A 27418-nucleotide genomic window follows, 5' to 3' on the forward strand; every position below is an offset into this window, starting at 1 on the left:
TCCAAGAGTTATGACAATAAGTTGAACTGCTCAATTGTAATTACTCCACGATCTACTTGCATCGTAGTTAAATGTTAAGATTTCTGACAATGTAATCCAACATTATACATCCATGGTTTTTTTCGATCGAAAATGGCCGAAGTGCTCCGAAAGCCCATTTAGATGAGCAGTTTCATTACTGATTTAAAGTTCCGAGCTCTTTCTGCATGTACCGACTCAGTTATCACATTTTAATGTTTCCGCTCATTTGTGAATATAAGGCATAATTTGTGTTCTTTTCTCCGCATATTGGCACATTGGCAACAAGACCCATTTAATTTAGTATACAAGTATATCCCTGTAATAAAAATCAACCGGTTAGTACATATTTATATTTTAGATCAAGGACCCACCGTGAAATGACAATAATTACTGACTGTAATTTTATCAGTGTGAGAAATCACGTGTCTTCTCACATGGGTCACCACAGGTCACACCCGATATAAACAAGCATGTAAATGACGTTTATTTCTAAATAACTTTTTTGACAGAAAAGATATGAAAATATTTCTCAGTCTATAAAAGACTATGCTATTTTCTGCTTCTAAACGTGTGAACTATTTTAGATGTGCTTGTATTTTAATGATTCTCCTAAATTTCAACTTGACGGAATTATGTAGAACGAGGATTGCATCATGTTGGAATACTTGTAGATAACCATTAATTAATAATTATTTCCCACTGGTATGTTAGACAAACGGTGAGTAAATGTGCGACATGTTGGAATACTTGTAGATAACCATTAATTAATAATTATTTCCCACTGGTATGTTAGACAAACGGTGAGTAAATGTGCGACATGTTGGAATACTTGTAGATAACCATTAATTAATAATTATTTCCCACTGGTATGTTAGACAAACGGTGAGTAAATGTGCGACATGTTGGAATACTTGTAGATAACCATTAATTAATAATTATTTCCCACTGGTATGTTAGACAAACGGTGAGTAAATGTGCGACATGTTGGAATACTTGTAGATAACCATTAATTAATAATTATTTCCCACTGGTATGTTAGACAAACGGTGAGTAAATATGCGACATGTTGGAATACTGAACGATTAAAAATGCACTCCTACTCTCAAATAAGATTTACCACAATTAATATAATTGTTTTGATATATCAGAAAAGATGAATAAGTGTCGAAAACAATGGTTCTGATGAAGGATTCAAAGGTTAATTTTGAAAGAAAGGTGCAGACAACACGGTATTTCTACCTTATGACACGATAATCGATAAGTGTAAATCCTTAACATTCACCAATCATTTTAAAACAATTGTGTTTTAAGCTATTAAATACACGGTAGCAATCTTGTTATCAGTAATTAGTATTTTCCGTTAATGCATTATTTAGTAAGTACTTAAAGGTTTATGACTCAAAATTTATTTTTGTTATACATGTGTATGCATTACTTTTGAATAAGAGTGTCACTTTAATCAAATGTATCCAACGATTTGAAATGGAGCTTAGGTTATGGGACTGTTCTGGTCGGAATTGAAAAAAATTGTACAGGAACATTGTAAGATTTTCTTCCAGGTAATTCATTCTCATTTCCAATCTTTTTGGAAGATTAAGACATTGAAATGTTAAGCTATTGTAGTTGTATGTATTGTATGTATATTACTAGACCTCGCGGTCAAGGATAACCCGTGAAATTGCAAGCACTTATTTTCAACGGGGTCCTTTGTTTTTGCTGAAGGGACAGCACGCGGAAGAGACAGTGGTGGGATACAAGGAAATCCGGGTGCGATACCCTAGCTCTTTTTCGAAGAGACCCCATGGTTCTTTTACATGCTCGGTTTAAAGCATATACACATAGAACGACTTTCCTGAGTTGAACCAGTACTGAGTACACCAAAGTTCGCCAAATGTGTTCCTCTAGTGTGTCGATGTAGTCAACACAGTAAGTTTATATCACCAATGACGTCGCAATCATTAGGTCATATCTTTATATAGCACGCCTCCAACATAAATGACGCAACGCCATTGGTCCAGTACTGGTCACGTGGTGACCCTTTATTTTTCCATATTGTGTCACCAAATTCATATCGTACCAAAATGGCGTCTATTTTCCGATTCCGATGAATAAATGAAACATGTAAACATGTTGTCGACGTGATATATACGTTACGGGGTTAGTAGGTGACCCGATATGGGATATACGGGGCGCTGGAAACCATATGGCTTCCCTTGCCCCGTATATCCCATATCGGGTCACCTACTAACCCCATAACTTATAATATTTCTGATATTAACTAGTGAAGGTACTGACGTGACATCATAAATGAATAGCGTTGAAAATGTCCGCTCAATATAGCGACGTGTTATGTTTTTCGCATTGTTGTGTTGGTGCACTGCCATGCTGCAGTAAAGCCCGGTGAAGTTGGGGTCTTTCGCATGGTTGCCATTATTCCGATGGTTTTGTGATATATACATGCAAACCAATAACAAAACATTGAAATGTAAACATATGACAATAATTGATGTTATTCTAAATAATAATATTAATAATACTAGAGTGATTTCCTTTAATTGTAGGCTAAATTCTATGAAACTTAACTTAACATACGGAAATAAGCGCTTGATGGTACGCAATGTTTTACCGAAACATAGCCACTCTTCAAAACATTAAAGATTCACTCTCTCTCCCAAATAATATTTACCATAATTTATATTATTATAATATTGTTTTATTTTTCAAAAAAAGGATGAATACATGTCGAAAACAATGGTTCTTATGAAGGAAACCGAGTTTAATTTGAAAGAAATGGTCATAAAACCTGGTATTTCTACCTTATGAGACTATAAAGTGGACCACTTTAAACCTTTAAGCATTCACCAATAGTTTTGCACTTTTTGCAATTAAAAACACGGTTACAATTTTGTTATCAGTAACTTATATTTTCCATAAATGCCTTATTTAGTAAGTAGTTAAAGGTTTATCAGTCAAAATTGATCTTTGTAATACATGTGTTTGTATTGATTTTGAATAAGAGTGTCACTTTAACTTTCAGAATGACGCTATTGATTGTCAAAACAATAAAACTAATTGTTGTATGGCATTCTTGTACTTTGGCGTTACTTTTGTCGTCACTTTTGACAAACCAGTCCATAACTGGCGTATTTTCGATCACATCTATTTTCCATTCTATGGTTGCACAGTGTGTACATCCTCGGCACCCCAGCGTATCATAACCTATATGATACCCTGGGCAAATCAGCTGTAAAAATCTCGTTCTCATGAATAATTTATAAGGTAATATCCAGCCGCTTGATTGGTCGCATGAGACATACCTCATGCAGTGCGAAAATGGCCGAGAAGTTACGGATGTAATCTCGGTTCGAAATAATCCAATGAGATCACGGCTTACAAATCGTTTAAGGCAGGATATTGTTAAATATGCCGATAGCTCTTCACAAAGGAGATTCTTTCCTTTTTGTTATCGGCTACTTCATTGGTCGGAAAATGCTTATGAATATAATTCAAGATTTACGAACTTTCCCTTGCCAATTTGCCCTGGGTATCATGAGATGTGTAAGACACTAGCGGACTCTAAAATCGTCCAAGTTTACTGTGTATGTCCATATAGAAGAAAAAAAAGGTAAAAGGAGGAAAATACGCCTAAAATGCACCATATCAGACTATAGATTGTAAAAACTTATATGCTAACATTTTAAACCAAATAAATTATGGTTCTGAGGGAGGGGCGAAAGTCATTACGCCATTTAGTTATTCCTCCTCTAACGCCAATCCTGGATCCGCCACTGTTAGATATACACTTGACTACATTTATAAGAACCCATTTAAGGCATATTTAATACTTTTCATTTAAACAGCCACTTGTTAAAAGTTCACCAAATAAATTTAATATGAACATGTATGTTATGCTTACACTGATATATAAATTACTGAATTCTAATTCATCTCGATCAATAATACCGAAAACAGGAAAATCATCGATAACATAATTACAGCGGAAATGGTTGCTAGCAAATCCAGGAGCCGCGCCCTACGTGTGCCTGATCTAAAGTTTGTTAAAAGTCATTTAATGTCAATATATCAATATGGTAGAACAATATGCATATTTCACACTAAAATTCACAAGTTTTGATTAAATCAGCCAAATTGTTATACACGTAAAACACCACATTAAAAAATTAACGTTGGAGCCTATTTTTCGGTATCTTCGGTGTGTTTCAGAGACGATCGTAAAAGCGATCGTTAGCTGATTTTGGTAGTACGACCTAAATTACCGATCGGCACCGTTTCAGAGACGCAACGTGCACCTGCTTTATCGTTAACTCTGATCGTAAACCTACGACCGGCTAGAGGCACACGTAAACTTAAGGTCCATGAATTTAAGTTAGAAGTGGCATGTTTTAGGTTGCGTTTCAGATAGATTTTACGATCTGCCATTATCGTTTCTGAAACGCCTTTATAATTATCATTAAGTTGGTCGTTATTATGATCGTAAGTTTATGGTAATGGCAGATCATGAGAATGCAAGTCCTCGTTTATGACGCAATTTATCACGTGGTATACACACACTGATAAAGACTATACCATTAAGAGCTATGCCGTAAAAGAGCATAAGCCCAAAAGAGTGTAAGCCGAAAAGAGCGTAAGCCAAATTATATAGGGACATACATGCACAAAATGCAGCGAACGTACTTTCGTCAAGATTTCAAGGCTTGAAAAATAGATTTACCTTATGCGTTTTATCATTATTAAGGATTGTTGGGATAAGAGTGAGGTTTGTGCCCATAAACTGGTTTAAACCCCAAGTAAATTTACATTTAACTGACCGTTCAAAGGCGGTACCTAACAATTCTTGATTAACATACCTATTTTATATATATATGTATATATATATATATATATATATATATATATATATATATATATATATATATATATATATATATATATATATATATATATATATTATGTATGTTCTGTGCTGTTTGTGGAGTTTAGTGCTGTTCTTCTATGTTTCTTGTTTGTGATTTTATGTTCCATGTCTTTGGCGTTTACCCAGTGCCATTAAACCGGGTTTATGTTTAAACTTTTTGCTACTGAGCTTGTTTCTGTAGCTTTTTGCATAACTATTGTGAATGGACTTTTAATCAACTAAACAGATTCTGATTCTAAGTGTTACCGATGTTGTCAGAGTCAACCATTTATTTTAGACAAAGATGTAAGTACATTACTAATGCAGTACATCTAGGTTCTATACAACGCCGACTGTGCATGTCATTCAAATCACAACACAAATAAGCAGTGTAATATATTACTTTATGACAATACGGTAATACGGTGTAAATAAGGTGAGACTGCGTCATCTTGAATTGTTCTTTAATATTAGCAGCCAGGAAATCTTAAATATGTACGAGCATATGTGGTAAAAAGTAACATCTGTCTAATCTGAGAAAGGACGTGAGTTCGGTACAACTAATTCCTCTTACGATATGCTTTTCGGTGGGTTGTAGAGATTCAGTAAAATAACAATGGTATGTCCCTGTTACAAACGGTGGAAATATCAATTTGATATTATACACTGTGTTTAATGTTTTGCCCGCTCTCAATTCCCGAATCAAACGTTCCATAGTGATTTCTAAACGTATTAGTTTCTAAACTGAATAAGTGTGCATTTCCCTCGTGTTTCTCAACTTCCACGAATAATGGCATTTATTTAGTCTTAAATAAACGAATGCTTCTGTATTTACCAATTTTCATTGAATAGGGGAAAAGTTTTCTTTGAAACTTTCTTTTTCATCCTACCCCTGATACTCCTTCAACTGAGGCCATCCCATGGCATATACTCTCTTCATCATACATATGAAGTGTAAATCTCAACATGCGTGCTTGATACCTTTTTACAGCAATTACAGCTGCGACAGTTTATCCCTCAAAAGGCCCATATCTTGCAGTGAAAATGGGGACATCTTCCTGAAACTGTCTTCCATCCTCTCAAGAACACTGGTGAAGTATATATCTCTTCCCATCAGCCGGTTATACTCCTTATCCCCAATGTCAGGGCGCCAGTAAATTACCACAGCTGCTCAAGCTCGTCCTTCCAAGTGGCCCATCTCTTTAAGCTTTAATGTACATGCCATACATCTTCTACATCACACTGGTGAAGTTTGTATCTCTACTCCATATTCCCAATGTCGAGGCTCCAGTAAGTCCCTAGTTTTTACTTTCTCCAACAGCAGCTGCTCCAGCATGTCCATCCAGTGCTTGGTCAGCTGAAATGGAGACCTCTTCAGGCTGCATGTTTTGGCATCTTAGAATCGCACAGAGACTAAAAACTCCTGTTTCAGCTATCTTACTTAGCAGTTATCTGCTGTTGTGTTGTAGGTTTTATCTTGCATGCTAACATATTTTTGCCTGGGGTCATCTAGTAGGCGAGAAGAATGTCTCTGATGCTTTATTTTACCTTCTTGTAACAGGAAAATTGAATAACAACTAGATTATATCTAGGTTGAAGAAGAGTATTATGAAGTAAGAAGTATGTTGTTACGTTCATATATTGTTACGTTCTGTTTTCTTTTGTTCTATGGATAGAGAGGCACACTTTGCATTAAACATATAACTATTAAAACTTATTCTATGTTTCAAAATCACTTAACACGGAAACATATAACAATAGTTTCAGTTGGAAGATAAATGGATTGTTCAAACTCAATCAAGTATCATTTCACTTGTAACAGGATGCATTGCTATTGTTCAATTCCACGAAATTCATTGAATGTCAGTGAAGAGAAGTGCGCCTATTGAATATGATATTAAAGCGGCACTGTCACAAATTGACCATGTCTGGAAACTGCTGACAAAACATCAGACCGTAGTTTTTCATATTTACGTTTGAGAATTGATGTTTTAATGCTTAAGCGTTACTAGCGCTTTAAGAAAAATTAAATTTTCCAAACTTAAATGACATTATTGAAGGCGTTGGAACCAAAATCAGCTGATTCTGAGACAAAAACTAAAGAAAGTCAATATTTGTGACGGTGCAGCTTTAACATATCGAAATCGAGTTCATGTTTCAGAGAACCGCTTGTGCAAATATTTATACTTAAACATCTGTTATTCATTTGTTATAATGGTAACAATTTTAAAGTTCTTTCAGTGACACAGTCTGTTTGCTCCTGTAACAAATATCAAAATTAAGAATGGCATTATTTTTCATTTTTATAGGATTTGTACAGGTTATTTTTCATTTATGCTATGGTAAGACAATTTTTATATTCATGTAATACATTTGTGTTTATTTATTAATGTAATTTTTAAATAGGCATGTATTAACTACATTATTTATTTATTTATTAATTATTTAATTAATTAATTAATTAATTAATTAATTAATTTATTTATTTATTTGTTTGTTTATTTATTTATTTATTTATTTATTTATTCATTCATTCATTCATTCATTCATTCATTCATTCATTCATTCATTCATTCATTCATTCATTCATTCATTCATTCATTCATTTATTTATTTATCTTTTTATAAACATTTTTATTTATTTACTATTCTCATTATTACCTGATATCATATCAACATTAATAATTATTATTTCCTAAAAAAAGTTCTTTTTTTCTTTTTAAAATTCTTTTAACACGATGATGTACTGTAAATTCGAGCCTAAGGCGCAAACATCAGACTGGCAGGTATTATAGACATGTCATTGTCATGCACAATTCGGCTTCGGCTACAGTTTTTGAAGTTACTAGAGTTCAATCATATTGCAAAGTATCTCCGCAAAAAGTGCTTTCAATTGCAGCTGCTTCAAGTAATATAAGACTGGTTGGTGGCTCAAGCCAGTACAGTGGACGTGTCGAGATCCAATTTAACCAGAAGTGGGGTACTATCTGTAACCATGGGTTTTCCGACACAAATGCCGCCGTTATTTGCAGGATGCTAAACTTCCCTACGTAAACATTTATTTTCACAATGTTAAGTCAAATGAAAAGTCTAGGTTTTGTGGTAGACTTATGTCGTTGTCGTTGATATTGTCGGGCAAAAATATAAACCTTGGTCACAGCTAATAATACTTTCAAGATGTTCGTATGAAACTTGTTACACATGTTGCTAGAGTTAATACGAGTGTGAATAGCAAGTATTGCCCGTTTTTTAAAAGAAGAAACGTGTTGGCGATTAAACTGCGGTGCTGATGTTGTTGTTTTTTTCAAAATGTATGGCTAGAGTACAATTTAGATTTTCGCTTGCTTGTTTTTTGATATTTTAATAATAAAAATGTCTTGGCCACGTTCTTTCAATTTTTGGCAACTTTTTCAGGTGAAACTTAATTCTTAAATATAGAATGGCGAGTTTCAGAGCCTGTTTAAATGTGTAATATTATATAATACCTGATGTAATTTACTTATGATTTATCTATATAGTATACTATTTTGGAATGACATTAGGAAAGTTATCTATTAAATTACATAAAAAAGTATGTATTTAATCATACTGACTAAATGCTGTTTTACAATATTTGCGAACATTTTATGTTAAAGGCTGCGCGATGTCCATCTGTTTTGTTTTTGAAAATTTGCAAACATTTACCCACCAGAAATGAATGTTCACGCAATTTATGATTTAGCAAATGTTAATAGTACTGCGGCTTACATTTGTCTGTGACCTAAATCTGGCTCTACAATGTTGCATGTCTGCGATTTCATTAAAATCACCGAAAACTCATTTAATCTATTTCTTCCAGAATTGGTTCACCATGATTTATGCGTCTTAGAGGCTAGCCAATGTCGCTATCTCATATCAGTTCTAAATATGTTACCTGTAAACGACTTGTTCAAATTACCCATGTTACATTTCCTCAGAACTGGCGCTTGGGCTATTACAAATCTCACAGGATATCCAAATGCGACAAGCGATATCTGGCTTGACCATGTTATGTGTACGGGATCTGAGAAGAGCATCTTTGATTGTGATTACCGGATACCAATGGACTCAACTTACTGTAACCATAGCATTGATGTGGGTGTTATCTGCTCCTCTAGTAAGTGTGGTTCATGCTTCGGACATAACTTTGGTCTTCTTTTAAATTCAATATTTAGGCATGCATTTCATATTTGTGACACTCAAAGATATAGAAGATATTACATGACTGGTCATTTGATAGGGATTGTTTTAATCGTGTTATTAATTATTAATGGATAAAAACGGGCCTTCTCGAAAACTTGTGACCACAGTCTGTCAAGATACCAGACATCAATGTTGTTGTAGATTCTTATAAAAATGTATCGACAATTTTAGCTGCCGCCATTAATATAAGTCTGATTGGTGGCCTAGACCAGTACACTGGACGTTTAGAGATTGAACTTGACAACAGGAGGGGTACCGTTTGTGGCGATTTATTTTCTGACAGAAATGCCGCCGTTGTTTGCAGGATGCTAAACTTCCCTACGTAAGCATTTATTTTCATAATGTTTGGCTAGATAAAACGATGAAGTAGTGTCATACCCTTAATGTCGTTGTCTCGGTCATGTCGTTCAAAATCATTTAATTCGGCCATAGCTTAAAATGTTCGGAGTATTTATGTGAAACACATTGCAAGCCAAAATACGGACGTGAGAAACAAGGCCCAATTTATAAAAACGTAATGAGAACAATAACGTTAATATTATGAAATAATTAGGTTTTAATTAAATGTATATTTGTTATACATGTTTTGATTCTCAACACTTATTAACTATTGTAGGGCATATTTGATTGATATGTTATTGTCCAATTATGCGTATGTTGTTGACAGCTGATTGTGTACAATGCACAGTTATGAATAAGTTTTCATGCTTATTTCAAATGAGTGTGGGCTTTGAGTTGTTAATTTGTCACATTTGCCCCATAATCTTGGTATATATATTTGGAACATTTCTCTGTGTGAGAATCCGGCTGTGTCAGGGAGCTGAGATGGACTCAGATGTACTAGAATGAAGTTTTGGACATTTAACTAAGGAGTCGGGTTTTGGGAAGCACACTATTTATTGTTATACACCACTCTGTAAACATAAATAATTGTTCAGTTACGGAGTGTAGAAAATTGTTATTCACTCGCCTCCATGCTATTGTTCAACTTGATCCAAGTCCCATGATTTTATTAACTGGTCATGAGATTATATTATTTAGATGAAAATATTGTTCACGTTGGCTTTATCATTGATTATCTTTCATATAAAATAATGTCATTTTAAATTTTTAAAAATAATAAAGGAAACCCGACATACATCAGGTATTTTTTAAGCTTATAAATTTCATATCAGAAATGCTGTTGTAATGCCGAGTATATTCAAATCTTAATCAAACTCTTTACTTTTAGAATTGAATGGTTGTAAAAGTGGAGCTATCTGTCATATTTTCCATTTAAGGATATTTATAGCAAGTTGAAGAATCTGAGAACCAGATATTTTAGAAAGAATACAGTCATATTTAGTTTAGTATCACTATCATAAACTCCTAAACAGTTTAATTCAAATAATGTTTTATTACAGCAAAGCATTTATTCCAGAAATATATCTGAGAAACATAAAAGTTAAACTGTCTTAAAGCTTAAAGAAATACTTCTAGTTACAAATGAATTAAAACAATGAGTTACTCTTCGTTAGAAATCTAAAAGCAGAAACTCTTATCATGACTAAATACAATGTTCTAACAAATGAATTGAAATAATTGCTCTGTCTTTAATACAATGACCAGCGTTGAGGTTTTATCCAGTGTGCTCTAGTTTTTCAAAATGTTTTAAATAACTTTTAGATTCCTATCACTGGATTCTTTCTTGATACAAATAGTGGGACATATCTGATTTGTAAATAATACTGAAATCGGGAGCGTTTTCCGACGGCAGGATTCAAACAAGAGCGTGTTGGAATGAGACATACTATTTCGCATAATTGCTGTAATTTGCTTGATTCATTTTTACGCTTTATTAAGATTCTTAAGTATATTTATTGGAATTGTTTTAGAAATGTTATTTACAAAACTAAGCATTTTATGTATTAAATGACAATAACTTAAAATGAATTTATCCCATATGTGTGAACTTTTCATATTAAATGTGATAATCAAAGGTTGCGCAATGTTATACTGTTTTTAAGATTTTGCACAAATTTTACCTCGCTAAAATAATTACTTACGCAATTTATTATATAGCATTTTTTATATAGCTCAGGTTTATTCAGTTTCCTGTGTCAAAAATCTGTCTAAACAATGGTGCATATGTGCGATTTCGATTTACGGAACACTGCTTTAAATAAGTTTCTTTCAGAAGTGATTGACATTCAATAGCGTTTCTCAGAAGCTAGCTAATGGTTTCATATCAAATCCTGAAAATGGTTCCTTTATGCGACTCCATTATTTGTTCTGATCACCCATATATTAACTATTATATTTTTATCCAGAGCTGGCGCTCGGGCTATTACAAATCTCGCAAGCTACCCAACTGCGCCAGACCAGATATGGCTTGACGACGTTGAGTGCACGGGATCTGAGCAGAGCATCGCTGATTGTACTCATCGCATACCATGGGGCTCACATGACTGTAATCATAACCAGGATGTTGGTGTTGTCTGCTCCTCTAGTAAGTGTTGTCTGCTTCTGTCATAAATTTGGTCTGCTTTATAATTCAGTATATAGCATTCATATCATACTTGTTAATCTAACATATAGAAGATATTACACGAGTGGTCATTAAATACGGGATATCTTAAAAATATATTTTCACTAATTTCTAAAAAGGAGCATATCGACAATTTGTGGCCAAGGTCTACCAAGGGACCAGACATCAATGTAGTTGCAAGGTACTCAAATAAAATGTACTGTCAATTTCAGCTGCCGCCATCAATATACGACTGGTTGGTGGCTCAAGCCAGTACAATGGGCGTGTTGAAATTCTACTCCATGGCAGGTGGGGTACAGTCTGTTGCGATAGTTTTTCCGACAGAAATGCTGAAGTTGTTTGCAGAATGCTGAAATTCCCTACGTAAGTATTTATTTTTATAACGTTTGGCTACATAGAAATATGACCTATTTTGATAGCCTTTATGGCGTCGGCATGGTTATTGTCATGCAAAAATTAAACCTCGATCATTACATTAATAGATGTTATTGTAAAACTTATTTAACACGTTGCCAGAGGCAAAACAAGCTTGAATATTAAGGTTCATAACTCTGGCTCGAATGCTTGTTGCGTTATGCTCCTTTTAAAGAAAAGTCGACAAACGTTTGCGTTACATTCACGGTGTTACTGTTTTTCCCTGGAGGGGAAATACCTTATGATTTTAATGCGGAAATTTATATAAGAAAATGTCGGGCAGTGGGACAAATCTTAGATTGAAATTAAACAAAAAATATGGGCCATATTATCCCTTATTTCTGACGACTGCTTCAGCTGAACTTGAATTCTTTCAAATTTATGAATTTGGAACGGCAGGTTTGAAAGAAAAGCATACCTGATTTACTAATGATTTATTCATACATTTAATTAAACCTTTAAGTATATTGTTTTGAATGGTTTTAGAAATGCTATCTATTAAACTTACATAAAAAATGTATTAAATAAAATATACTTAAGATTTATTGTCCCATATGTGTGAACATTTCATATTCAATGTGTGACCTTAAGGCTGCTTGAAGCTATACTTTTTATATATACCCTATAGCATATTTTCATAGAGCTGGTGTTCATTCAGTTATCCGTTTCCGAATTTAGCGAGTCAATGTTTTATGTATGCAATATAATGTTAGATTGGTTTCAAATTAGTAATTACTTATTTATTGCTGTATGCGACTGCATATTAGAATTGTGTAATTACCCAATTATGAAATATTATCGTTTTTTTCAGTGCGGGCGCTCGGGCTTTTACAAATCTTGCAGGCTACCCAAGAGCGCCGGACATGATCTGGCTAGACGATGTTGTGTGTACAGGATCTGAGCAGAGCATCGCTGAGTGTACTCATCGCATACCCTGGGGCTCAAATGACTGTAACCATAACAATGATGTTGGTGTTGTCTGCTCCCCTAGTACGTGTTATATTCTTCGGACATAAACTTCATATACTTTACAATTTAGTATTCAGGCATTTGTTTGCATACTTGTGAATCGCGAACATATAGGGTTTATTTCATGAGTGGTAATTAAATACGGGATTCATTATAAAAGTATTTTCTCAAATATGTTTTTATGACATTGTGGATTTTGGCGAACGTCTTCTCTTTTTCAATCTTTGTTAACCTAAAAACTTCAAAAGCCTCAGAGCAGGTGAAATGCAAAAATATACTTAAGAAATATCACTACACACACACACGCTAGCGTTGAACAAAATTACTTGTTTTTTAATCATTGTGTTTCTATAGTATTCACATGTATCATTTGTACTTGGATGTCAATTATTGTGATCCAAAGTGGTGATGTGCATGCAAACCCACTTTTCGATCATCATTTGACTTATCACCCTTTACTCCAATACAATGTCCAAAAGCTTATACATTAGACATAAATTAAGCGAAACTCCTAGATTTGATATTTCATCATTTTCTGAAACATGGCTATCGCAATCCATCGCCACGAGGGACCTACTTTTACCGCTTTTTCACTCTCCCGAACTCAACGATCGTTTCTCTGATTACTTTTCTTTTCAAATTTTGTAAACCTAAGTATTATCTTCGACCAAGGTGATTATGATAATCTCAGAAAACATTTTGCAAATATTGCTTGGGATTCTATTCGCACGAATGACCATAATTCCCGGCTTTCTTTACTCACTTCGCACATCATTGAAGGTGCTAAGAGATTCATTTCTAAACAAACAGGAACTATAAGACCTCAGGAACCAAGATGGCAGTCCCTCTCAGAACGAAAATCAAACCACAAGCTTATTTTTATGTTTAAAATAAAAAACAATATAAGTCCGTCATACCTTCGAAATCTGATTCCTGTCCGTCCACAAGACTCTAGATACAATCTAAGAAACTCCACAGATATTCCATTTCTACACTGTAAAACCTCGTTGTATTAAAATTTTCTTATACCTTCCTCCATCCGAGCATGGAACTCACTTGCCCCTACATTACAATCTGCTGATTCGGTACACCAATTTAAAAGATAACTTTGCAAAACTACTAAATTGCCGATGTATTTTAATACTGGCCCTAGGCACTTCCATATTCTTTATACATGGTTAAGACTTGGTTGCAGTTTATTAAAGCACGATATATTTCGGAAGAATATCGTTCCTTCGCAAGCATGTCTCTGTGGGGAAGTTGAATCTGTTCGTCACTTTATGCTCATTTGTCGTCTATTAAACAGCAATAGAACACTTATGATAACAATAATACACTTGCTGGTTCCTGGAACAGCTATCACCTTAAGACACTTGAATGGTAACGGCGTTTTTCTGATTGTGCCAATTCTAAAATATTTTCTTCCGTATATTCCTACATTGAATTTTACTAAAACGTTTCGCTGAATTCAATTTTATTTACTGATTTACATGTGACTCAAAATTCATCTGTTTACTGTAAGACACAGACATTTTTTTCTTCAAATCAATGGTTGTAAAATATAAATGATAAATTTCATAGATCTTCATATATTTTTTCCGTTAAAATATTAATACATTTGTTTAGTTCCATTGATGTATTTTGAATTATTTATAAATGCACTCATCCTTAAAAAGACAGCCACATTTGTATATTCAACTGCTTTCTACAGAAAAGTATAATCTTTATAAGCTTTTAACTTCCGATCAAATTCTTAAATATTTAGAATGAATTAAATGTTGTCACTTGTATATGTTCATGAAATAAATATGTTTATACCAACTTAATAAAAACGAGCAATATCGACAATTTTTGTGGGCAAAGTCTATTAATATAGTGGATTTCAAAGGTTTTGCAGGGTACTCAAAAAGAACTGTCGATTTCAGCTGCTGACATTAATATACGACTGGTTGGTGGCTCAAGCCAGAACAGCGGACGTGTTGAGATTTTACTCAATGAGCAGTGGGGTAGTGTCTGCAGAAATGGATTTTCAGACACAAATGCTGTCGTTGTTTGCAGAATGCTGCACCTCCCTACGTAAGTATTTATTTTCATAATGTTTGGCTAGAAAACAAATTGAGGTATTGTGATAGCTTTTTTGTTGTTGTCGTCGTCATTGTCGTGCAAAACCAAACCTTGGCCAAACTGCAAATACCGTTGAAGATTTCGATGTGAAACTTGGTTCAAATATTGCAAAAAGAAAATACGAGCTGTATTAGCAAGGTTAATTACTCTAGATTCGGTTATCGTTGAGTTATGCCGTTTTTAAAGAAAAGTTGACAAGCGTTGGCGTTGATTCCGCGGTCCTCTTGTTTTTCAAAATGTTTGGCTGGAAGGGAAATAACGTTGAGATTCTCATCCGGATTTTTAAGGACTACTGGGGAAGGTGGGCAGATCTAATATTTGAATGAAAAAGCCACGCGTAACATTCTCGCAATTTCTGACAACTTCTTCAGCTGAGGCCTTTTACTTTCAAATAAATGAATATGAAACGGCAGGTGTCAAGAGCGTGATGGAATGAACCATTCTATTTTGCATACTTGATGTAATTTAGTCATGATTTATTTTACACTTTTAATGAAACTATATAAAGTACGTTTTGGGAAAGGTTTTATAAATGTTATATATTGACTAACATATTAAATGAATGCTTTAGTTATTTTGACTCAATATTCAGAATATCAAGAATAAATAGACGACAATATGTTGAAAGATTACTTATTTTATTTGTTTTAATAAACTAACAATAATGCAAAATAGTTACATTTGCGACGCCATCCGTAGTAGTCTTAGTGTTAGTAAGTAACTGTTAGTTTTGTTAGTACGCTATTAAATTTCGATGTTGTCAGGCCTAAACTTGTTCAAATATCCAGTATATAAAATATCATATTTCTTTCCAGAGCTGGGGCTCGGGCTATCACGAATTTCACAGGGTACCCAACTGCGCCAGCCCAGATATGGCTTGACGAGCTTTGGTGTACGGGATGTGAGCAGAGCATCGCTGATTGTACTCATCGCATGCCCTGGGGCTCACATAAATGTAACCACAACGAGGATGTGGGTGTTGTCTGCTCCTCTAGTATGTGTTGTTTGCATCTTTCAAATTTTGGTATGCCTAACAATTTAGAAATTAGGCATTCATTGCATACTTGTGAATCCCAAACATATAGAAAATATTACGTAAGTGGTTATTCAATACTGCATTTATTACATACATTTTCTTAATTTGATAAAAGAAGAACCTTGGTGACAGCTTGTTGTCACAGTTTATCAAAATATCAGAGTTTTATTGTATTAAGAACGGGTACTAATTTGCTTTCAGTTTCAGCTGCCGCCAATGATATAAGACTGGTTGGGGGCTCAAGCCAGTACAGTGGACGTGTCGAGATTTTATACAACGGGACGTGGGGAACTCTCTGTGACAATGGGTTTTCTGACAGAAATGCCGTCGTTGCGTGCAGAATGCTTAACTTCACAATGTAAGTATTTATTGTCATTATGTTTTGAGAAAATATTTACCTTTAAACTAGACTTTCAACTAAGCTGTAAGTGAAAAACGTTCAAAACTATCAAATGAAACTTGATATTGCCAGAGTGAATATTTAAGTGAAAAGCATTATCTGCAACTTTGGCTCTGTTAAATATAGTTATACCCCTTGTTTAAAGCCATAAAATACGTTGGCGTTTATTTCTCGTCGCCGTTCTTCAAAATATTTGGCTGGAGGGAGATATATTCTACATTTGGATTGTTAAAGCTATTTTGCAGCTCTGCTCTTTAAATACAAAAAGAGACATGTGGCGTGTTTTTCTGTCCATTTTTTCAATTTTGGCTGATTTTCCTTAAATATAAGAAAATGTGGAACGGTAGGGTTCAAACAAGTGCGAGTTGAAATGAATAATACTATTTCGCATACCTCATGTCATTTACTCATTTACTATTTGTACGCGTAATACAACGTTTATGTTAACTATTTTAAATCGTTTTATGAAAACTATCTATTGAACTAGCCTATGATATGTTACATTAAATAGTACTGACTTAAGATTAAGTTGTTCCATATGTGTGTACATAACTTGTTAAATGTGTAAATTGATGACTGCGCAAAATGCTTCTTTTTTTAGGTTTTGCAAACATTTTACTCAACCGATATGATTGCTTTAAAGTTATCAGAAAGCTGAGGCTCATTAAGTTTTCTGTGTTCCAACCAAATCGGTATGACGCATGTACACGATTTCATGTTAGAATTGTTAATTACCGATAACACAATTATTCTGTTTCTTCAAAAGCCGTTGCACATTGAACTACGCTTCTTAGAGTCTAACTAATAGCGCCATTTAAAATGTAACCTGACAATGTTCCTTTGTGTAACAGCATGTAAAGTTGTTCAATGGATTTATTTTAAATATCAAGTTTCTTCCAGAGGTTTTGCTCAAGCTATAAAAAATCTGGCTAACTATCCAACTGCGCCAGCCCAGATATGGCTTGACGATGTTGTGTGTACGGGATGTGAACATAACATCGCTGACTGTAATCATCGCCATTGGGGCTCAAATAACTGTAACCATGACGATGATGTGGGTGTCATCTGCTCCTCTAGTAAGTGTTGTCTGTTTCTGACATACATGTTGTCTGAGATATATTTTCAGAAAATCACACCAAAATGTACGCGAACGTGATTTCCGTTCAGAAATGACGTCGTTGAAATTGTGTCCCAGCCCAGACATTTGATTTGGACGTGAGAGCGGGCTAAGATTTGAAAACAGTGAAAACTATCAAAACATAATTTCTTTTTACTGAAAGCCTTATAAATCACAGGAAAGCATGTAGTAAATAGCAGACATTACATAAGTAGCATTCAATGCGGAATCTGTTTAAAAGACTCTTTCATTTTTTTAAAAAACCGGCCATTTTTAGAATTTTGGTAAGCTGTTAAAATAATTTTGTGCTAAATGACTTCAAATGAGATACTCTATTTATTTCGTAAATACCAATTTGATGATACATTTAATGACGCTGTTTATCCTGTACTCTTTCGACTGTATTCCATGATGACGTAATTTTGTATAAAATGACTACAAATGTGATACTGTTTTTATTTCATAAACATCAATTTGATCACACATAAAATGACGCTAACTATCTAGCACGATTTCGACTCTATTCATTAATGACGTCACGTCAACGGTATTAGAAGTATTTATATAAAAAATGATTTATCATGCCATTTGCATAAAAATCAACCCGATAACAGGGTAGCCTAATAAAGTCAGTTGACCCCGTGATTTTAGTTTATTGTCAGTTTATCACGTAATCAGCCCTGCGTATTTATTTTCTTAAAACAGTATATCCAAACTAAACAGTTATACCTAGCACTAAGATCGAACATTGTTATATTGCCGACGTTCTTTTCTTTCATGTTCGTATGAGCTAATATGATATTGAAGTTATTTTGTTGCACTATTATAAACAATGTAAACAAAATGGCAGTGCACATGAAGAAAGAAATGGAGAGAAAAATGATGTTTAAATTAGTTTAAATAAAGTGTTATTACTGTCAGTTTTGCTTACTTACAAATTCGCCCTTACAATTTTAAGTCCATGTATGGACAAATTTTCCTAGCAGCGTAGAGATACCAATAGATTTAAATGTCACATGACTGCTAAACTATTGGTTTATCTATACATATTTTATTTAATGCTGTGACATGTACAACTTCTCAACTTTGATGACCAATGCTTTTACTTATTTATTATGACAACCAACAAGCCAAGAGTTTCTGTATTTTATTAGTAACGTATTAAACGTAAGTTGTAAGACAAACCACTTATTGCAACAAAGAATTTATACTTCGAATTGAATCATTAAAAAGTGTAAACTTACAAATTCGCCTTTACAATTTATGTCACAAGACTGTTAAACTGCTTGGTTTATCTGTATGCATACAAATTTTGTTGACGCTATAACATGTACAACGTCTTTAAACTGTGGCATTTAACTTCTCTTAAAGAAGTCTCATAGTCTTTTAACATACAAACTTAATTAAGCGAAGTTTCAACAATTAGTTTTCTCTTACATGGGGTAATGATAGGTCGACAACATTGAATGTTGAACAAAGGCATCTGAAAATCATAAAATGTTTATCAATTGCTTCGCATTTCCCCTTTTATTGTCACCATTAAAGTCAAATGAAACTGATCTTTCATTCGTCGGATCCATTGTACATATTTAACAGCAGATGCCAAATAAACAAAATCCAGGTAAAACTACATGTCCTATTTGCATCGTTCGATATTTCGTTCTGTTACGTAAACTGTTGTCAAATCTTTACCATACCATCCAACACGGCAGAAAAAAACAACATTCAAATCAAAATCAACTACTGCTGATTCGCTGTCAATAGTGTTTAGGATCCGTTAAGTTGAACTTGATCCAAAGGGCTATCACTTTTTGCTGGTCACTATAATGTTTAAATATCACTTGTGTTATAACACCTCTTTTTACACCACATGCTTTATATTATTTTATTTTACTAGGTGTTTCCTTGATAAATGGCTCATCCCCATACTCGGGAATTGTTGTTGGACATTTGAGAACCTTTTGTGACCTTGGATTTAGTAAGGAGGCAGCTAACGTGACGTGCACTAGTCTTGGATTTGGGTGGGAAATTTGAAGTTTTATTAAAAATTATTTTTTCTATGAATGACTCACGACGAACCAGTTTTGTAAAATCCTAAATTCAAAAAGTTCATTGACATGATTTGTTGCCTATCTAATAATACTTTTGGCACAAGGGTTTAATAAATACATATTATGAGTTCGTTTTCGGCATTAATCTCGAATACCATGTCGTAAGAATGATGTTCGTTAATTTTGCCGATATATTTACAAAAACACTATCAAGCTTTCTACTATACAATTTCGGGGACTTAAATGTTCATTGAAACAACCAACGAATTAAAGATTCTTTAACTTAATAACTCATCATAAAATGAAATAAAATACCTCTATGTATCTTTTTTTTCAGTGAATATAGCAGACATTACCATATGCAAGTATTAGGTAATGGTGATGGGGACACGCCAATGCTGAAGAAGAGCATAACCTGTATTGGTACAGAGAAAGATTTAGAGTTCTGTGACAGATCTGAAGCTGAGTTGGAAGATTGCCAACCAGATAATGCTGTTGGCATTGAATGCAAAGGTAAACGCATCGACCATAACAATTGTAAACCTTCATGGAATCGTGTTTATATCTTACAAGGACACTAATATAATGGAAACTACTAATACAAATCCAGTTGCACAAATGTAAGAAATACAAGGAAACAATGCTTAGGCCAAACAGACACAAATAGATAGACAATTAATGTTCTAAACAAGACAGACCAACTCATGAACCATAGGAAATATCTAACTTTAAATATTGAGTTGAATGGAGATAATATGCGAATTGCTAGTCGGTTACTGCCCTTGACTATTCTAATGTTCCCAACATTTTCGGTTTTACTAAATTTAAAAATATATCTCAACATGAACGTAACACTTTCAGTCTTCAGTATGTTTGGTAAGATATATCGTAACTCACTCAATATCTACTTTCGTATTGCGGTTCCTAAGATGAACGCATATTCTTGCAATTGCATTAATTCCGATAAACGCATTATCTTTCAAATATCTCTGTTCGAAATGAAACGACGATTGTTATTGGTCTGATGACGTTTGTATATGAATTGTTTGTGACATCGATAAAACAAGTGAATATAAGCGATTACGGCTCATCATTATATGAACATATTGAACCTTCTTGCTTCACTAATCGTGCACTGAGCATTCTTTTCATATAACGATGAACTGAAATACTATTACATTAAATCCATAAATATCTATATTAGAAAGACTACACACGCAGTTGTAAAAATTCAATTCCTAAAAGATAAAATGTATTTGAGAATGTTCATGGCAATGTTAATGTTTAAATGGAATGCTATTTTTGACCAATATGTTTGTGATGACATTTTACATCGCTCTAATTTCTTCTTCAGATGTATTAACATAGGTTATGCGTTGGGATCACTTATCATTGAAGTACTTGGGGTTTACCTATGAGTTTATTATTATTTGTTTAATTATTAAGTTTCCTCAAGTTAATGCATACTTTGATAAGATTTACATTTAAGGATTTTACTTTAATTTGGATTGTTGGGATAAGAGTGAGGTTGTGCACGAATACTGGTTTAAACCCCCAGTAAATTTACATTTTACTGACCGTTCCAAGGCGGTACCTAACTATCCTTGATAAACAAACCTAGTATTTTATATAGTGTATATGCACTGTGATGTTTGTGCTGTGTTCTGCGTTTACCCTGTGCCATTAAACGGGGTTTATGTTTAACCCTTTGGCTACTGAGCTTGTTTCTGTAGTTTGTCATACACATATTATTATTTTTATTTTGTCCATATTACAACCTAGTGGTCAATACTATTGAATTGACAGGTGGGCCTATACGATTGGTTCCGTTTGAAAAAAATGAATATGAAGGAACCTTCCAGTTTTTCGATGGCAAGGAGTGGCGGAGTATTATAAATCGTACATCAGAAAACACGGCGAAAACATTGTGCAGACTTCTTGGATTTGGGTCTGTGATCGTTTTGACAATAAATTTAATAGTAAAACTATTAAATATATATATAAGGGAGCGAGGGAGAGAGAGAGAGAGAGAGAGAGAGAGAGAGAGAGAGAGCGAGAGGGACGCATACAATTTGTTCTATAATATATATACGCGGGAAGGCCTGCAATAACTATTCACCGCTCGCCTGGCCATAACGTTACCCCGATATATGAAATTTGCTCGGGTCCCCTTCTGCTATCAACCAGCATGAACACTCGTAAATATAAAAAAGCTGCAACTCTATATGACCTACAGTACGGTATATAGTTTGATAGAAATGCTTGGAAGCTGTAATTACGCGTTTAGGGTATGTATGATCATATTTCATGATATTTTTCACTCGACAATAACATATTTGAAAGCTCTATGTTGGTTAAAGTACGGTATATGGTAAATTTATAAACATTGCAATCTGTTATAACGATTTTTAGGTATGTAGGATCAAATTTTGGGCAAGAGAACCTGCTCCAGAACAGAACAGAATATGTTTCACTGGACTGTAACGGAACAGAGGAAGATATTGCACAATGTATGTGGACAAGAGGAAATAATGACGGAGAATATGGAACATTGGGCCTTTTTTGTTCAGGTAGGCATTATTTCATATCTTGGGTGGCTATCTGTGTAACAAAAATATCCATTATGTTCAATTATAGATGATGTTAATACGTTTATGTTGGTAAGTAATAAACATAACTTTATTATTTTGATTTGCAAATTAATGGAATATGCTCTCTGCATTGCTAAAGAAGTTTTTTTTGTAACATAAAATTGCCTTCAATTATTTTAGAATAAATAATTCTCGTGTTGGCGTGAACATAATTACATTTGTAATTCAAGACATTATAATGCAACTTAGCAAACATGTTGCTAAAGACAAATGTGTAGCAAGGCTATAATTGTATCTTGAAAGATTGTTGAATTTTCGGCTAAAAAGCAACAAACATGTGTGTTGCCGTCATGTCATCTTCCCATAATCTTGTAAAATGTATTATTGTCATTCAAGACTATGCAATAAAGGATGTCCGACTAAGTGGTTCGGATGCTCTCACCGGGTTTATTGAAGTCTCAGTTAACAATGATTGGTGGACAGTTTGCTATACTGGCTTTACCGAATATGCTGCCGATCTGATATGCCAAACACTTGGACACGGGTAAAACATTTAACCAAGTTCTTCTGACTTTAGCTGGTTATGTTATTCATGCAAGTTATTAGTGTATTGTCCTTTCCGATAACTCATTTATCTGCCCCTGAAATGCACTTCAGCCAGGAGACTATAGTTCCCCCTTATGGACTTGATTAGGACTGTGTTGCTTCTTAACCTTATGTGTTTTTTCCAAGTTTTGCTTTATGATAAAGGAATCGTGTATTTGTTTCAGTAAAAACAAATGGTTTACTAAATATGTGGATTCAAATCGATACTACAGTTATAGTACCATCGGGTCATTGATTTGCGACAAAAATGACAAATTATTACGAGATTGTAAAGTTATACCCATGGCATTTTATTCTTATGGACCTGGTGAATGTGATGGCAACAATATAAATATTAAATGTCTTGAAGGTTTGTATCAATGGTATCTGCATCCCTGCTTCAAATTTTTGGAATATTTACTTTAAAACCTCTAAATAAACAATGTCGTAGAATAAGCTATATTTCATTAAAAAAACCCTCTACATTATTCAATTATTTTAGAGACTGCTACAAAATCAATTAAGACAACATATATTGTGTATTAATGTCTTGTTTTAGTACTAATTACCTTAACGTAAAATTTAGTATATTTGGAAGTCTATCTTTCCAGCAAAGATAATGCTTCGATAAAAAAACTAATACTGTAAATATATCTTTTTTATGTTATGAATTTTGCAGATAGAAGATTACCGATTTTGAATGTACTTGCTCTTACTGCCATGTGTCCTCTTGTGATGATTATAGTGATAGCTGTATTTATTGCTTTCATAAAGATAACTCGACAAATACAAGGTCGGTCTGGAATGTGGACCTGTTTTTTTGGATATAACAACTTCCTATATGCCATCTTGGAAGTTATTTTATGCCATCTTCGTTGAACTCGACATTTTAGAATAATACACGTAGTAATTTATGTCATTTCAACCGAGGAGTAGAGTATCTCATATCGCCCTGAAAGGACGCATTAGCTATTTTGAAGATAATGCGCTAAAATAACCATTTCCTACTGGAATGAACAAATTTATATTGCATTTATTTTTCCGTGAAAAATCTAATTTTAAGTTACTTTTGCAATAATCATACTATAATTTTACAAGTATAATTTAAGTTAAGTAGCTTTCTTTTTCTTTCACCCAATAGGTGGACAACGTCAACAACAAGAACATCAACAAATGGCCAATACAACAAGGTATTGTACAATTTATATTGTATATATAATTTGAGGACAATACGATAACACTCGTCATTGGCGTTGCATAAGATATGGGTTTCAGACTCAAGACTTAAATCCTTATATTCTGATAAAATGCTTTTGTAAACCAAGGTAAAACAACTGAAAATGGTACAAATGGTACAGACCTTTTACCATCATCAATGCATATTTTATCATTAATAATTATTAATAAATACCTTTTGAAACATTCAACATTTTTGCATTTCTGATTCCGAAACTCAAACTTGGACTCAAAATGTTAATGGATACCTATTTCGGCAAAAATGATACACAGTTAATATTTAAAGAAAGCTTAGTACAACATCAGTCTATTTTGTTGAACAAGATTTCATTTTCAATTGTTGGGTACTGACCATACCAAATTTACTCTCCGCGTTAAATAAACAAGTTCTTCCTAACTTACTTTCTGATTAAGTACTATAAATTATGCTCTTATATAGATTATTCAACAGATGTTCTCCAAATGCTGATAAACCATGATATTACAACGACAGGACATAGGCATTTCATTTACATATTAATTATTAAGGCTGAACCGGCTCTCAGCGAGAATAAAACACAGCATCATTTACATATAAATTTTTGGGTACTTTAATTGTTATATGTTTGTAACAGTCGTTTTAAGGGTTACCATAGCTATATTTAGCGTTTTTTGTACTTATTGTGTTTAAAGACAGATATACAAGGCTGAACCGGCTCTCGGCAAGAATAAAACACATTCTATCAATTTGATATATCGACTTCCTAACGCAAAACTGTTGTAATGCTTTCTATAAATATATTGATTTTTAACCGCCTTGCATTGAGCCGGAGATAAAAAAATGTTGTTTTTTATTATATAATATCGCTGTCAGGCGCGTAGCTATGTATACTCAGCTAAATCCACATGATTCTGACACATAAAAACCCCAGCCATGCTGAGTTAAGGGTTTATTTGTTGATATATGATTCTAAAACTGTTGATTTCCCTGTACTAAATAAAGCACCACAGAACGACTAGATTGGATCGATTTGCACCATTGTTTTTCAAAAACTTCAGGGGGGGGGGAGCATGCCCCCCTACCACAATAATATGAATCCACGTGGAAAGATGTCCAGCTACGCCCCTGGCTGTCAAAAAATGTTTGAGTAACCGCCTTGAAATGTACAGTGATAAATGTTCACTTAATTAATTTGTAATGCCAAATTCATTTTACCAACAGGGGTGAAGGAAGCGATGGGGATGACGCGAACGCGACTATTGATGATAATGGTACACTTGCAATACCTTTGCAGGCCGTTCCTATTTCACCCGAAGAAACAGACGGCAATGACATGGATAGCAGCGATTCTGAAATTAGGCGATCTTGAACGGGCAAGACACCAGATAATACCATTGTATCACATAGTTAACGATACATGCATCTTTCGCTGTTTGTGTGTATTTTTCCAATTCAAAATTTACCGGGTCTATCTACCACGTAAATCCCAGTAAATTTGAAAAAAGCGTCGGTATATTTATCTGTACTTATCACGTTCCTTCACACGTAAACGCATTTTGTATTGACATGAACATGTAAATGTAGACTGTAGTGGCATGCACACGTACATGCATATTGTATTGACATGCATGTACATGTACATGTAGACTGAAGTGGCATTTTTCAAAAATGTCTTTTATATTTGTGTGTATATTCTCTGTTTGATAATGTTCCTTTGCGTTTTCTTATTACATTTGTATTTCTTGGTAATGTCTTATACATGTATACATTTGTCCCTTAAGGCAAGACTGTTGCGACCGATTTAATCTTAAATAAGTAACCATCCTTTTAATTCTGTTTGTTTTCTGTGAATCTTAAACACTTTTTTTTATTAAATTGTTGTGTATATACCCTGTTTAATAAAGTTACCCTTCGTTTTCATTTGAATATGTTTGTATTACTTGTTAATATCTAATACATGTATACAAATTGTCTCTTAAAGGCCTAGTTAAATCCTTCTATAAGTTACCCCAACCCCAGATCTGTGTACAGTACACAACCTCTGTGTATTGATCTTAATCAGATTGCCTTGATCCCTATTATCAGATCTCCGATCTGAGTATCCTGCTGTGCAGTTTTGGAGGTGTTATTATAGAAATGGACACTAAATCACCCTGAGCCAATAAACGAATACACAGAAAATTGGCCCCTACTGTGACACCAGTGCAATTAGCAGAAGATGCACAGCAGGGGATTATCATGCCAATCATTCCTTAGACTAGACCTTTAAGGCAAGGCTGTGGTGACTAATTTAATCCCAAATAAATAATCATGCTTTTAATTCAATTATTTTCGGTGTATCTTAAACACAGTCATGTTATTTGATTCTGTTATTGTGTATATAGTTTGTTTGATAAAGTTCCTCTTCGGTTTCAAATTATGTTTGTATTATTTGTGTTAGTATAGCTGCTTGTTTTATTTTTATAAATTTATATGTGACATATTCATATATAGAGCCTTTATATTGAATAACACTTCCTACGGACTGATGATCTAAAACATGTATATAGGTTTCCATGACGAAGTGCTGTTGAGACACATTTAATCCCAGATAAATTGCCGAGTAAGTTTCTAGTTGAAATATGCTTTTAAATCATTTTAATTATTTATTTTCCGTGTATCTTCAACAGAATGTTCTTTGATTTTGTAATAATGTGTATAAAGTTTGTTTGATAAAGTTCCTCTTCGGTTTCAGATTATGTTTGTATTATATGTGTTAGTATAGCTGCTTGTTTTATTTTTATAAATTTATATGTGACATGTTCATATATAGAGCCTTTATATTGAAAAACACTTCCTACGGACTGATGATCTAAAACATGTATATAGGTTTCCATAAGGAAGTGCTGTTGAGACATATTTAATCCCAGATAAATTGCCGAATAAGTTTCTAGTTGAAATATGCTTTTAAATCATTTTAATTATTTATTTTCCGTGCATCTTCAACAGAATGTTCTTTGATTATGTAAAAATGTATATACCCTGTTTGACAATGCTATTTTGCGATAATATCATAGTATAGTTGTATTACGTGTGTATTGCTTTTATATCAAATTGTAATATAAAGAGCCTTAATGTTGAGTGAAACTTGAAAACTTTCATCTAAACATGTATATATTTTTTTCTTAAGGTAAGGTTATGGCGACCGGTTTTATTATACTTTTAATCAAGTAATTTTCCGTTTGTCTTAAA

General features: G+C 33.7%; 1 protein-coding gene across 5 annotated transcripts; it reads left to right on the top strand.

The window, feature by feature from the left end:
- Positions 1–1474: 1474 nt before the first annotated feature.
- On the top strand, positions 1475–26737 carry LOC128223095 (deleted in malignant brain tumors 1 protein-like). Of its 5 annotated transcripts, XM_052932340.1 has the most exons (20): positions 7158–7278; positions 7836–7986; positions 8893–9071; positions 9329–9479; positions 11467–11645; positions 11897–12047; positions 12910–13088; positions 14993–15143; positions 16007–16185; positions 16429–16585; positions 17528–17703; positions 19642–19765; positions 20133–20308; positions 21602–21743; positions 22208–22365; positions 22783–22930; positions 23157–23341; positions 23651–23764; positions 24113–24161; positions 25409–26737. In XM_052932340.1, the coding sequence occupies exons 1-20, from the start codon at positions 7221–7223 to the stop codon at positions 25554–25556; spliced, it is 2955 nt and encodes a 984-aa protein (XP_052788300.1). In that variant the 5' UTR covers positions 7158–7220; the 3' UTR covers positions 25557–26737. The 5 variants fall into 5 exon arrangements, with proteins under 5 accessions (XP_052788303.1, XP_052788300.1, XP_052788301.1 ...); XM_052932343.1 differs by lacking the exons at positions 7158–7278; positions 7836–7986 and adding an exon at positions 1475–1580; XM_052932341.1 differs by lacking the exon at positions 23651–23764 and having other exon boundaries at positions 24089–24161.
- Positions 26738–27418: the final 681 nt, after the last annotated feature.

The sequence above is a fragment of the Mya arenaria genome, chromosome 17 (genome assembly GCF_026914265.1).
Source record: "Mya arenaria isolate MELC-2E11 chromosome 17, ASM2691426v1".
Lineage (NCBI taxonomy): Eukaryota > Metazoa > Mollusca > Bivalvia > Myida > Myidae > Mya > Mya arenaria.